Source organism: Megachile rotundata, chromosome 1 (genome assembly GCF_050947335.1).
Source record: "Megachile rotundata isolate GNS110a chromosome 1, iyMegRotu1, whole genome shotgun sequence".
Classification (NCBI taxonomy): Eukaryota; Metazoa; Arthropoda; class Insecta; order Hymenoptera; family Megachilidae; genus Megachile; species Megachile rotundata.
In genome coordinates, this window is record NC_134983.1 from 24,443,739 (window position 1) to 24,456,141 (window position 12,403).

The 12,403-nt window shown below is 39.7% G+C and overlaps 2 protein-coding genes and 1 long non-coding RNA gene across 4 annotated transcripts in view; 1 reads left to right on the forward strand and 2 right to left on the reverse strand.

The window, feature by feature from the left end:
• The window catches only part of spg (dedicator of cytokinesis spg), a 40,541-nt gene extending 32,238 nt beyond the window's left edge, over window positions 1-8,303 (reverse strand). For both annotated transcript variants that reach the window (XM_012298861.2, XM_003700374.3), the window contains exons 1-4: window positions 8,121-8,303; window positions 1,095-1,178; window positions 810-1,003; window positions 234-382 (exon numbers count right to left, since the gene is read on the reverse strand). In XM_012298861.2, coding sequence (XP_012154251.2) covers window positions 234-382; window positions 810-1,003; window positions 1,095-1,178; window positions 8,121-8,157 — 464 coding nt within the window. In that variant the 5' untranslated portion in view covers window positions 8,158-8,303. The remainder of the gene's footprint in view (window positions 1-233; window positions 383-809; window positions 1,004-1,094; window positions 1,179-8,120) is intronic.
• A 55-nt stretch (window positions 8,304-8,358) lies between these two features.
• On the forward strand, window positions 8,359-10,553 carry LOC143266596 (uncharacterized). The gene is made up of 2 exons (XR_013041550.1): window positions 8,359-8,459; window positions 8,774-10,553. It is a non-coding gene; the product is annotated as an uncharacterized LOC143266596 (long non-coding RNA).
• Window positions 8,945-11,648, reverse strand: LOC100875817 (dihydrolipoyl dehydrogenase, mitochondrial). Its single transcript, XM_003700375.3, has 7 exons — window positions 11,470-11,648; window positions 10,833-11,118; window positions 10,394-10,760; window positions 9,899-10,243; window positions 9,737-9,828; window positions 9,337-9,662; window positions 8,945-9,262 (listed from the first exon to the last, which is right to left on the reverse strand). The coding sequence occupies exons 1-7, from the start codon at window positions 11,512-11,514 to the stop codon at window positions 9,197-9,199; spliced, it is 1,527 nt and encodes a 508-aa protein (XP_003700423.1). The 5' UTR covers window positions 11,515-11,648; the 3' UTR covers window positions 8,945-9,196.
• Window positions 11,649-12,403: the final 755 nt, after the last annotated feature.

Here is a 12,403-nt window from a genome sequence, read left to right on the forward strand (position 1 = left end):
GTTACCATACAAAAGGGCGATAGATCCGGTTAATCCCAGTATTGCGTGCCATTTCTCAGAGAGTTCAACTCTCGAAGCAAGCAACGATAGGAGGAAGTTCGTAATCGTTCAATAAATTCCATTAAGAGATACGATTGAAATCGGCGAGAGAAATGACGCGTTTCGTGTCCTCTCCCTCTCTCTCTTTCTCATGTACGCGATCATCTTATTTGCGATGTTACTTTCGAACTTACCGATTTCCCCAGTCCACTTTGTTGATGATCCGTAGCTTCAGCTCTCGCGTTTGATCGGTCGTCAGGGTGCCAGCCAACAGCTGTCGCCGCCATTCTAACAGCTCCTGCATCACCTTGCGCAGCGTGGTGAACTTGTAAATCTCCCGTTCCTTCGCATGATTTAAATTATTAAATATTAATTAGGAACGTTAGTCTGCTCTAAGGATAAAGGAAGTGTAGAGGGAAGGAGACAGAACATGCAAAGTTTCAAATTTCTAAATTGAAAAATTCCAAAGCTTGAGAATCGAAGAGTTTTCAAGTGTCTAACCGAGATTGAAACCACAGCGAGGAATAAAATATTAATGAAATGTTAGCGTTTGGTCGGTAATTGTCGGATAACGGACGTTTCGGTAGGAGTTAAAAGCGTCGTTCTGTTCATTTGTACGTTCCTCTCAGACTACGTTTCTCATAACGAAAAAGTGTGTCGCAGCCGAGTCTCACGAAACGACGAACCATTTATCCGTTATTGAGGAAAAGAGTTGCAGCCAAACGAGAGTTGTAGGTAGAAAGCAAAAAGAGGAGGCTGGGTTCACTCACCACGTACAGTCTCTTCCAAATACCGTCCCATTCTCGAAGAACGAGGGTGACTTCGCGTACCACGGGGTCCTCTAAAGGTATGACAGACTCGTACAACCCTTCGTTCTCGATCTTGCAGGGTTTCAGGTGGATGTACGAACTGGGAAAGATTCCCTTCACCGCCCGATTCTTCGTCGAAAAGCCCCTGTACCATCCTGGAACCGGACCATCGATCGATTACAATCTCTCGTAACGTTGCGACGCGTTCGCTGTGACAAATTAATTGGCAGATATTTCACGCGTTACCTGCGCATTCTTCGAGAATCTGCACGGTTTCTCCAATTTCCAAAGGAAGGCCATAGCGCGTGTCACCTCGCCAATTGTAGACAGCTGCAGAGAAGATAGAGCAAGTATTATTAATTTCAGATTAAGAGATGTAACGTATTAATATACGAGTCACGTGTCGACGAGCCAAGACCAGAGTTCTCCGCGTACATACAAAGACTTCAAACGCGTATTACATCCTGCAAATATTATGACTGGAGCCGCAGATGGCCCGCTGAAACGGAAGCAAGATCCTAACTATGGTTTTAGTACGCGAAAGGAACCGGAAATTAGACGGTTCTTGGATAATTCCACGGAAAATTTGCACGGAGAATACTACGCCAGGTTTATTCTCTTGTACGTTTAGTCTTCGTTCGCCGAGAGATTAAATGTTTAATTCATGTTTCAAGTTCAAATCTGCCGGTTTAATTTAATCCATTCGAGGTCTTATAAGATGTATACTACTCGTTATTTACTTTACCTTTGAACTTCTACTCGGGACTAATTTAGATCGTTAATTAGAACTTGCAATAGGAATTCGTTTCAAAGGCGCATCGTTTATTCGTCGTTAGACACATTGGAAAATGTGAAAACTCGCACAATATCGATCGCTTAAAGCAATAGAAATTTACAACAACGACGGATACTGTTGTTCGATATAAATAATTCAACGACTGTTTATTATCGCGAGAAAATGCGGAGACTGAACTAATGCTAGCTAATTAGGTAAAGCGTGAAACGATTTTACTGAAAGATCTGGAAGTACCGTTAAGTTACAATTATGAAAATCAGCTGCTCGCGTGCACCAATGAAAATCCGTGTAAATCGGTGTGCATAAACAAGAGCCCATGAGATAGATACGAATTGAAAATTTGAGAATTTTTACATTTTTAGTCGTATACAAAATCTGTAAAAGTATAGATTCCGTGGTGAATATTTTTCGTCTTGAAACTTTCGTGAGTAATTTTAATTGGTTTTACATATTCGGTGAACCTAGGGCATGATTGACCCAGTTATGGTGATCGAGTACCGATTCTTGAATACGTCGCGCAGGGCACTTTTCCTCGAGTTTGCGCAACGATACAACATCGAAAACGAAACCGAAGAAGACTAGAATTTTGAAGAAGAAGACGAAGAAGAAGAAGGGTAAGGACGGAAAAAGGATCGATACATGTCCTTTCGTGGAAGTGTCAGGCCTCGATAAACGAACTCCGGGGCACCGGATACGCGTGACGATGCACGCACGACGAGCCAGCTTCCGGTCCTCCGACAGAGAAACGCACGCGAGACGCATCTGAATGAGCGTGTCTCTCTGGCCACGGAATGTGTGTTACGCGTGTGTTCGTTCGCCCACCATCACTCACACGCTCGCAACGATGTGCGTAGATACTGTCATGTAACTTTCGTTCATTTCGACCAACCTCGATTGCTCTTGTTTTTTCAACTATGCTCTCTGCGAAACTACTTCAATTTCGCAATTTTTACCGTCATATTTTATCTCAATTCGTAACCGAGATCCCATCGACGATAAATAGTCGGCGAAAACCCTGAATTCTTTTCTGTCGAATAATCGTATCTAAAAAAATATGGCTAGTGTTACATCCGCGATTAACACCATCCATCTTTTTTTATGTCTGAACTAATCCTTCGGAAAGATTTTGAAAGTAGGATTCCTTTTTCGAATAATTCTGTCGGTTGGTAGAATCGAACAAAGAGAGAGACGTCGAAACCTTCGCACCCATAGTCCCTACACCGGTTTTCCCCCGTGAGTTTTCCCGGGGAATTAAATCGATAACTCCCTTCCTACCGTGCAAAACATTCGCGACGGGAGATCCCTGCTCTGACAGAAACTACGGATCTCCTCTTCTCTCCTCTCCTCTCTTCTCCATAGGCTATGGCTACGGCTATGGCGCGTGTACCATGTACGGGGTGCTCGGTGATTCGAGGACACCCTTTGTCGTAGAAGAGGATGCTTGGCTCTGTAATGTCACTTCGACTGTACGGGGTGTATCAGGTAGTAGGTATTCTAGAAAGTGCTTTCAAAACCTTCCTCGTATCGAAACACGGCAACGTAATCCGTCGTGATTAGTAGATTAATACACTTCTAAAATTGACTAGTCGTTGTATTAGATCGTGGCATTCTAAATGGACAATTTTGCCATTGTATTAAGAATGCCATTTTGTATTAAAAATACTCAGAAAAAGATTACTCCTGGCCTAACTTTAAACTACAAATTGATATGTCCGTGTCTGAAATGTTAAAGGAATAATACAGAGCTACAAGAAGACAGAATCCGTAGTCTGTACACGCATGTTAAAGTCGACCGTGTCAAAATGGTTAACAGTGGAGGGTTATAATGTCTTTGGGGTGGCAGTGCCACAAAACAGGGGATGGACCCCGAAGAAACCATAAACAATGACATCTGAAATCATTCTGAACGCCTGCTGCCGATCGAACATCACCCTCTTCATCTTCCCCTACGTCCGACAAGTTTCGGAGCTTGGGGTCTTTCTTTTCTCTTCTTTTTTGTTCCGAACGCGACCCAACAAGGAACTCATTAGTTCCAAAATTATCTTTTTTTCGTTTTTCATTTTCAACTTGACAAATTTACGTAACGTATTTAATACAATGACATCGTGTTTAATATTATTTATAAATCATAGATAAATGCAATATTCTCAAGTAATTTTTCCTTAGAACTGCCATCAGGTACTCTTTTTTTAGAACGATTCTACCGATGTAATATTACCGACCCATATATTGTATGCATTATGTAATAAATAGCGATAAGAAATCATCAATCAAGTATCAAAGCGAAGAATACTTGACACATAACTCTGACAATCGATTTGTTTGTTAACAAACCTCTTTAGTCAATATTTATAGACTGTTATGTACATCCGGTACAGAAAATGAATAAATATAAACGCTGAAGCTTTAACAATTTATGCGGCTATCGGCGTTTTTATCTTTTCACTGAACCGAAAAGGGTTCGGGCAGGATATTAGGTGCGCTACCCCATAGAATCGTTTTTCAAGATTTTCCGTAACGATAATTTCGAAGCTGGGTCGAGTATACGAATCGTTTCGAGTCGCCTGGGAATAGACTCTGAATCGATATCGATAGTAGCCTCTTATCTTTAACCAGACAGTAAAACATACTTGTCACTCGAAGTAAACGGCTAGCAAATTAGAACATTTCGAATTCTTACACTTCGAAATTGTGTTAACCTGTCTATTATAATCAACGCGTACGTATAAAAAATGACGATATCCGTTCATGTTTCATTATGTCATCTCCTACTTGAGAGTTAAAAAGATAAATAGTTCGTGACGACGTCAGGAAATTAATTATCTTACCAACGTTCATTCTTTTATCGCATCCTTTGTTCCAGAAGCGTTTCCAAGAGACAATTTTTAGATAAAAAATGGAATTTCAATTCTTTTGTAGTATAAACTCATCGTTGATGCGTGTGACGAATATTATTTTCCGTAGAATCATTGAATCATCTCTTGAGTCGTGAAAAACTGTATCGAAAACATGTGTTCTTTAGAAGACACGCAGTATTCGATTATGAATTATAGAAGTTGCGTGAATTTGCCGCGACACGCTAAATCATAAAACATGAAATCGTTATTACTGTTTCTCGGCCCACGAGTACTACGACATTTACAACTATTCTTGATTATGCAAGAGACTATCTAAGTATCCTCGTAGTTGGGGGTGACAGTGTAAGCGATGCGCTACGAAAGGGTTAACCAGAATTCGGTAGAATGAAATCAATACGCTCGAGAAGAGTCAAGTTCTTTTGTAATATAAACGATTCGTTTGTAAACGCTTTTCAAGCATTTCGTGATAAGAGGTAATAACGAGGAAGGTAAATCGCACGGCCACGACAACGGCAACACGAGCTATGCTAGAACACCAATCGCAGCATTTACATCCACGCAGCGAGGTTTCATGGAATTACGAACGATTGCTTAACGAATAATGAAGCAATCGTCTCGTACGAATACCACGGACAATGCCTCGATCACTAAGACAAGCGATCGTTAATTCACAAATTTTTGACAACGATGAAAAATTCATGTTACGCAATTTGTGGGAAACTGAGGGAACGTTACAGTAATTAAAGGCAAATACGCGATTTAAAATTTAAATTTAATTATAAATATTATCATCGGCCTTAAAATAAAATTTTAATCCCTGTTTTCGCTTCTGGCACGGAGTATATGGAAGCATTGCGGGAAATATAATTTGAAATTGATCTGAAATTTTATTCCGGTCGCATCTCGATTAGTGGACAGAAGTACATTTAATGTTTCCCTGACGCTTTTTCCTACCGATATAACGTGTTTAAAAGAAAAGAAAAAAGGTACTGAAACGCGGAAACTCGACAAGAACTTCTGACGACCTAAAGTGGCACGCAAAAGTTTCCACGGAGTTACCTTTTTTAGCCCTATTCTGAAGAGGACGAGCCAAGATTAAAAACACGAACAGGGAAACAGTAACAGCGACATAATATGAAACAGAAGATGCGTTGCGAGAAGATGAGATCACTTGCTAATTATCCTGTGATCACCGAAGTTGAGCTCAAATAACTGTACGAATATGTAATTATCCTTTAGAGCAAATTTGCAAGCACACGATTACTATATGTTGAAATGTTGAAAATGATCGAAAATTTCTGATGACTTTGCGAAAATTATAACGTTTAAGTTAGACATGTGACAAAGCGAAATTCCGAAATATGAGTTAACTTGTCATTCGAGTGAAAAACGCGTAGAATCTAATTGAAAAAGAATTCTAAAAAATTTCATTCTTGGAACCTCGTTGTTAAAGATCCAAATTATCATATTGAATTCAAAAGCCACTTACAAGTCATTCATGGTTGAAACGTCACCTGATACGTCATGATTATATGCGATTAAATTCCTTTTATCGCTTTGTCATAAGTTATCATGTTTTTTTCATATTTGCTATTGATTTTATCCGAATAATCGCTTTCATCGTTTAATCGCTAAGTGTCGTTAATTCTTTCATCCAGTTTCGATTCACGATACCGGATCACGTTCAAGTTGAAACAGCAGGAGCGTTTCCGGTTGGTCGTGGATACCATTTTCAATTGGCCATTCGACGCGACGCGACGTTTCAATTAGTAGCGCTTCGAACGAAACGCTACACTAACCGAATACGAATAATTCTTTGTTTCTTTGACGTGTAGATCGGTGAAAAATGCAGTTTCTTTTTTGTTTCATGCAAATTCCACGTATCCAGCACGCGATACACCGTTCTTTGATCAAAGCTCTCTCCTCGTGCATCTTGTGCCGCTTTTTTCCAGAGTTCCCTCTCGAAATCTCGCAAACCAATAGGAGTCGAGTACGCGTTTCGTTAAGCCGCGTATCGCAACGGGCTCCGCGACGGAAAATTGCCGGCACGCTGCCCGAGATACGATCTCAAACGCAAAGCGAGATTAAACGGCCGACAAAGTCATCGAGAACAAAAGAGCGTCTGGTTAGAAGTTATATAACCGTGAAATGGGACAATTTCAAAAAAAGAAGTCGATTAGAAGAGTCGGTGTAACGATAGCGACTCCCGTTCGTGAGAAACGTCGTCGAGAATTGACGTTGAAGTAGCCTATCGCGGGAGAGTGTACCAACGTGCATCCCAGACGGCCAGACAAAACAGAATTAAACGGATGTAATTCAAGGATGCTCCACAAGTATCAGCTGACTGCGAAACAACTCGATCGGGTAACGCACGCAACAACGAATCCTATACGCAGGAACGAAACTTCGATCTGTTGCTCCCCCACCATAAAACCGCCTTCAATTCGACTATTTCCAACGCGCATCGTCCGAGAAAATTCGTGGAAAGTGAACGGCCAACGACTTTTCGCCACTTTTTCATTTCACGCGCGCATACGATTAAAAGCGTGTTTAGACCGCGAGCGAGCGAATATTTATTCTTTCCGTATTTTGACAAAATTTAAGCGTAAGCGACCATTCTTCCGTTTTCAATTGTTCGCCGATTATTCATCGGATCGAATGGCGAACTTCAACAAATGCTCTAACGATAAGAGTGCTCGCTCATCGAACCGATTCAGCGCGATTCAATTCAATTCCATATAATTCATCCCGACACTATCCAAGTAAATGCAATTTAACTCGATTCAAGTTTAATTAGACGCAATTCGAATGAATGCGACTCAAGTCATCTTAATTCAATTAGTTGCGATTGCATCAACTTAAGTAAATTTAAGTGAATGCGATTGAATTCGATTCAAGTTACTACAATTTTCATTCGACACGACTCAATTCCATGCAACTCATCCCGACGAGGTTAACGTAATTCAAGTAAATGCAATTCAATCCGTGTTGTTTTAATTAAACGCAATTCGGCTTTACGCGAGTCGATCCACCGTGTCAGATATACAAATGTTCGATTGAAACTTTAGGAACATTCGCTCGTGTTCAGCTATTTGGAATGACCGAACAATTTACTCGATGGTCGTTTACCCTAAACGAATATAAACGAATGCTGTTGCCTATTGTTACGAGCTCGTTAAGGATGTATTCTAAACGCAGCCAAACACGGTATCTAGAGATAGCAAGTTGTAGCCCGGCGTTGTTTCGCTTTTTCGAACTCCGCTTACTACTCGTGCACGATCAATGGATGAATGGGAGCCGAAGCACACGCATAGCGGCACACGGACACGCACACGGCACGCAGCGACACGGCCACCGTGTGCCAGCAGCAGCATCGTGCCTCGAGTCTCGAGCAGCGTGCAGGCGAAAGATCTCGCGATACGATCGGTACAATCGTTGACACGGAGAATTTCGGTGTTCGATGCACGGTGTTCGCGACCGTCGACACCGTGTCGACGATCTTCGCGATCGAGCTCTGGAACTCGTGTTGGAATCCCGCGGACACGCAGCGAGGAGTTTGACAGATCCGCGGGGTCGATGCCGCGCGTTAATCGCGATAGAACGCCTACGAAAACTCACCGACGCCGTACTTGGTTGTTTTCGTCGTCGTCCACATCTCGAGCGGCTCGACGACGGGACTACATGCCTTGCCAAACGGCCACGAACCACTCGTAGTATCACGAAAAATTCGAAAACACAAACATTGGGTGTGTTTGCCGCACAAGTGCCACCCTCACGGCTCTCTCTCTCTCTCTGCTCTGAGCCGAGCAACGTTGCCGATGGCTGTCGCGAGCTTCGGCCGACTGCCGGCAACGCCGTTACTGCTGCGCTGGTCACGTGCCCTTCAGGAACGTACCTAACATACCATGCACCACATACACCGATTCTACCCGTCTATACAATTCACCGTACTGTAAGGTAACCACTGATTATATCTATTTTATCGTGTATCGCGACTCTGGATCTATGATATAATCTGACATTCTAAATATATGGTAAAACTTTGTCAATTATCAGTAAACAGTTATAAAATTTTACAACAATTTTATGCATTTATCTTGTATGGACAAATTGAAATAAGCAATGGCGTAATATAGCGATACGGTACAAATCTATAAATTTGGCGGTAAAATTTCAATCCTGTCTTGGTACTTTCTTCTCTACTAAATGTATTAAATAAAAATTTTTAAATTGACATTTGAAAGAACTGACGATGAATTGTGTACTTACAGTATTTCTACGATAAACCTTATACGTAGCAACGGATGTTCTTACGAAATCCAATAAAGGGATCGCGATAACGTTAACGTGGACAAAAAAGTTTTATCTGTATGTTACAGATTAGTGCAATAACGTATCCGAAATCACGAATATCGTAAAGTTTAATTTGTATTTCCAAACACTTTTATATCGAATTAATAATTTTATTTATAATAAATACAATACTCATAAAATAAAGATAAACCTACTATAAAAGATGTGAGACTTTCGCAAATTCTTTTTACTTTTATGTACAACTTTTCTTTCTTATATGATTAAGCGATGATGAAACCTATACGCTAAATTCGTAGCGTAATGGTGGACTTGGAACGTAGACTAGATCGAAGCTACGACGTCAAGTGTGCACCGTTCTTTACTTTATATATTAATGATATTTAAAAGTTAATGGGCTTTCCAAAATATGCAGCTAGATGAGCTTCCTTCAGAGCTTCGGCACATGTCTGCAAGATAACATTATAAAGTCATGCACGTCATTTATATTTGAAATTAGATTGAATGTCATTTAAATATTTACCGGATGTGCGTGACATGTCCTAGCAACGTCTTCCGCACTTGCTCCGTATTCCATGGCGAGAACTGCTTCGTTAATAAGTTCACCAGCCACTGAACCAATCATGTGTACTCCCAATACTCTATCTGTACTACTGTCGGCTAAAACTTTAACGAAACCTTCCGTCTCAAGGTTTGTTTTTGCTCTAGAATTGGCCAGATACGGGAATTTTCCTACTTTATACGCGATGCCTTCCCTCTTTAAGTCCTCTTCCGTTTTGCCCACCCAGCCAACTTCGGGATGCGTGTATATTACACTGGGTACGCAATTGTAATCGATATGTACAGCACCTGGATGAAAAGAACGAATCAAAAATTGTTGTTATAGTATGATCTAATGAATTTTAAAACGTATTTTTAATTACCTCCAGCGATGCCTTCAACCGTTATAATACCTTCTTCCTCTGCCTTGTGAGCTAACATCGGCCCGTGAATGCAATCTCCAATAGCATAAATTCTAACAAAAAATAATTTCATTTAAAATGCTATTAAGATATATGAAATGTTGTCAAATAATTTCTACCTACGAAGGTACCACTGTTTGGAATCTGTTATTTACAGGTATCCTGCCCTTCTCATCCCTTTCGATTCCCATATCTTCCAGTCCTAAATTTGCTGTGTATGGCCTCCTACCAACGCAAACTAAAAGTACATCACACGCCATATCCTCCTTTTTACTAGGATCTTTTGCATCCTCAACGGATACCACAATTTCACTGCCTGTTTTTTTTGCACCGGTAACTTTAGTTCCTAATTTAAAACTTAAGCCCTGTTTACTTAAAATTTTTTGTAACGATTGACTAACTTCGCCGTCGATTCCTACCCCACCGATCGTTGGAGTGAATTCAACTGTCGTTACTTGTGAACCCAACCTATAATACATGATAAAGCAATTAAAAACAGGTTACATATACATCATAACTATAAATTTAAAAACTAGTCTTGGCCATTATTTGAACAATATTTTATTCATTTAGATATTTCCTAAAACATATCCCAGACTAATTCTGCTAAAGCAATACCTTTGCCAAACTGAACCTAATTCCAATCCAATAACTCCAGCACCAATGACAACGAGTCTTTTAGGCACTTGGCTTAAGGATAAAGCACCAGTCGAAGAGACAAACTGTTGTTCATCTAACTCTATGCCAGGAAATGGTGTGACTTCACTGCCCGTTGCAATTATAATGTTTTTAGTGTTAATCGTGCTTGCAGCTGAACCATCAGGTTTAAGCGCGGTTACTTGATTTGGACCAGTAATTTTTCCATGACCCTTAACCCATTCAACTTTGTTCTTTTTAAATAATCCGGCAATACCACCCGTTAAAGCCTTTACTACGTTGCGTTTTTGTTCCATCAGCTTGTCAAGATCTAGCCTAAGATTATCAACTGAAATAAAAAAAAATAAATTAAGTAATAATCAATTAATGTTAAGCACCTTAAACAAGATGAAATATGTACCCAGAACACCACGGTTTTTTAAGTCTCCGCTATGTACCATATGATAATAATGGGAGTTGTTTAATAAAGACTTTGAAGGAATGCATCCAACATTAAGACAAGTGCCACCCAGTGTTTCATCTTTCTCCACGCAAACAGTTTTCATTCCCAACTGTGCAGCTTTAATCGATGCTACGTAACCACCAGGTCCACCTCCGATTACTACAAGGTCTGCATCTATGGTGCTGGAGTACATACGTTGTTGTGCAGCTGTCAAGCCAGGTACAACACGCTTGACACATGTTGGCTGATAATAATAGAAAACAGACAATGTAACTGTTGAAAAAAGTGATTTTCTTTCCTTTTCAGGTTCTCGTAGGATCACATATTGGTGACATAACCAACGAATACATTAGAGATCATTCTCTCGAAACAGTGTTTTAAAAAAAACTCTCTGACTTTTTGAAAAGTTCGATTGACCTTTCATTCAAAGGAAAGGTCAACAGCAAAAATTATCTAACGAATAATTCAAGATAAAGTGCAAGAAAATCATTTGCCCTTCAAAATGTTACGAAATAGACTTTCTGATGAATAGTCCGATACATGAACTTGATCCACCTAAGAGGACGTTTATTTGGTAAGATTTTTGGAAACTTACCCTGATCGAGGTAGTCACCAAATTCCAAAAGGTAGCTTGCATCATAATTTTACTCTAATATATTTTTTTATCCGATACTGTGTGGGCCAGAAAGTGAACAGGTTCAGAACAGGCAGTGTGAAAGCAAGCACTACCGGTTATTTCAATATCGCTCAACTCGTCTGAGCACTGATAATTCGATACATCGTCGGCTACGTGTTTCAATGGTTCTGCTACTTGATGGCGCTGGTAATCTATTATGCAACGTGAAATGTTTTTTTTTCATATTTCTCTATATTTTCAAACTCAAAAACTAAGAAGTAACTTCTTTAACTTTAATACGACGTATTTAAAATAAAAAACATATTTGTAATACGACATTACTCCAAGTTGATTATTCCTTTCCTATAAAGTATAACGAACAATTTTATTGGAATCTACAATTTTATTTATTTTTACTTGTAATCATATTCATTTGTACGATTAAATCTTGTAGAAATAAGAAAAAACATTTTCAACTTCTAACAAATTAATCATTCTGATACTATATTTACTTTTAGACCATTGTAGACTTCGTTAAATACGATTACAATGCACTTCGAGTAAACGAGTAACCGCAGAACATTAACTAAGGAAATAGGCATGTTATGTTCAATTTCTACTGAATCCTTTTTCGCTCTTGAGGAGATTAAAAAATGTTTGGTATAAAACGTAAGCTTTCTTGCGCTATGAATAAGTACATCTAAATAAGGAAAAGCGTACTACCACTCAATTTCAAAAGTTTTATCGAATCATTAGATTAAAATGGCTAAAATTAATGCCATCTTGCGGGCACCCGAAAAATTCATATTCACGTCACAAGTTTCGAATCGATCGACATAAGGCGCGCTATCATAGTCGATACGTAACATTGAATACATTGCAGGTTCGATCGAGTTGTATAAGTTTTTATCCC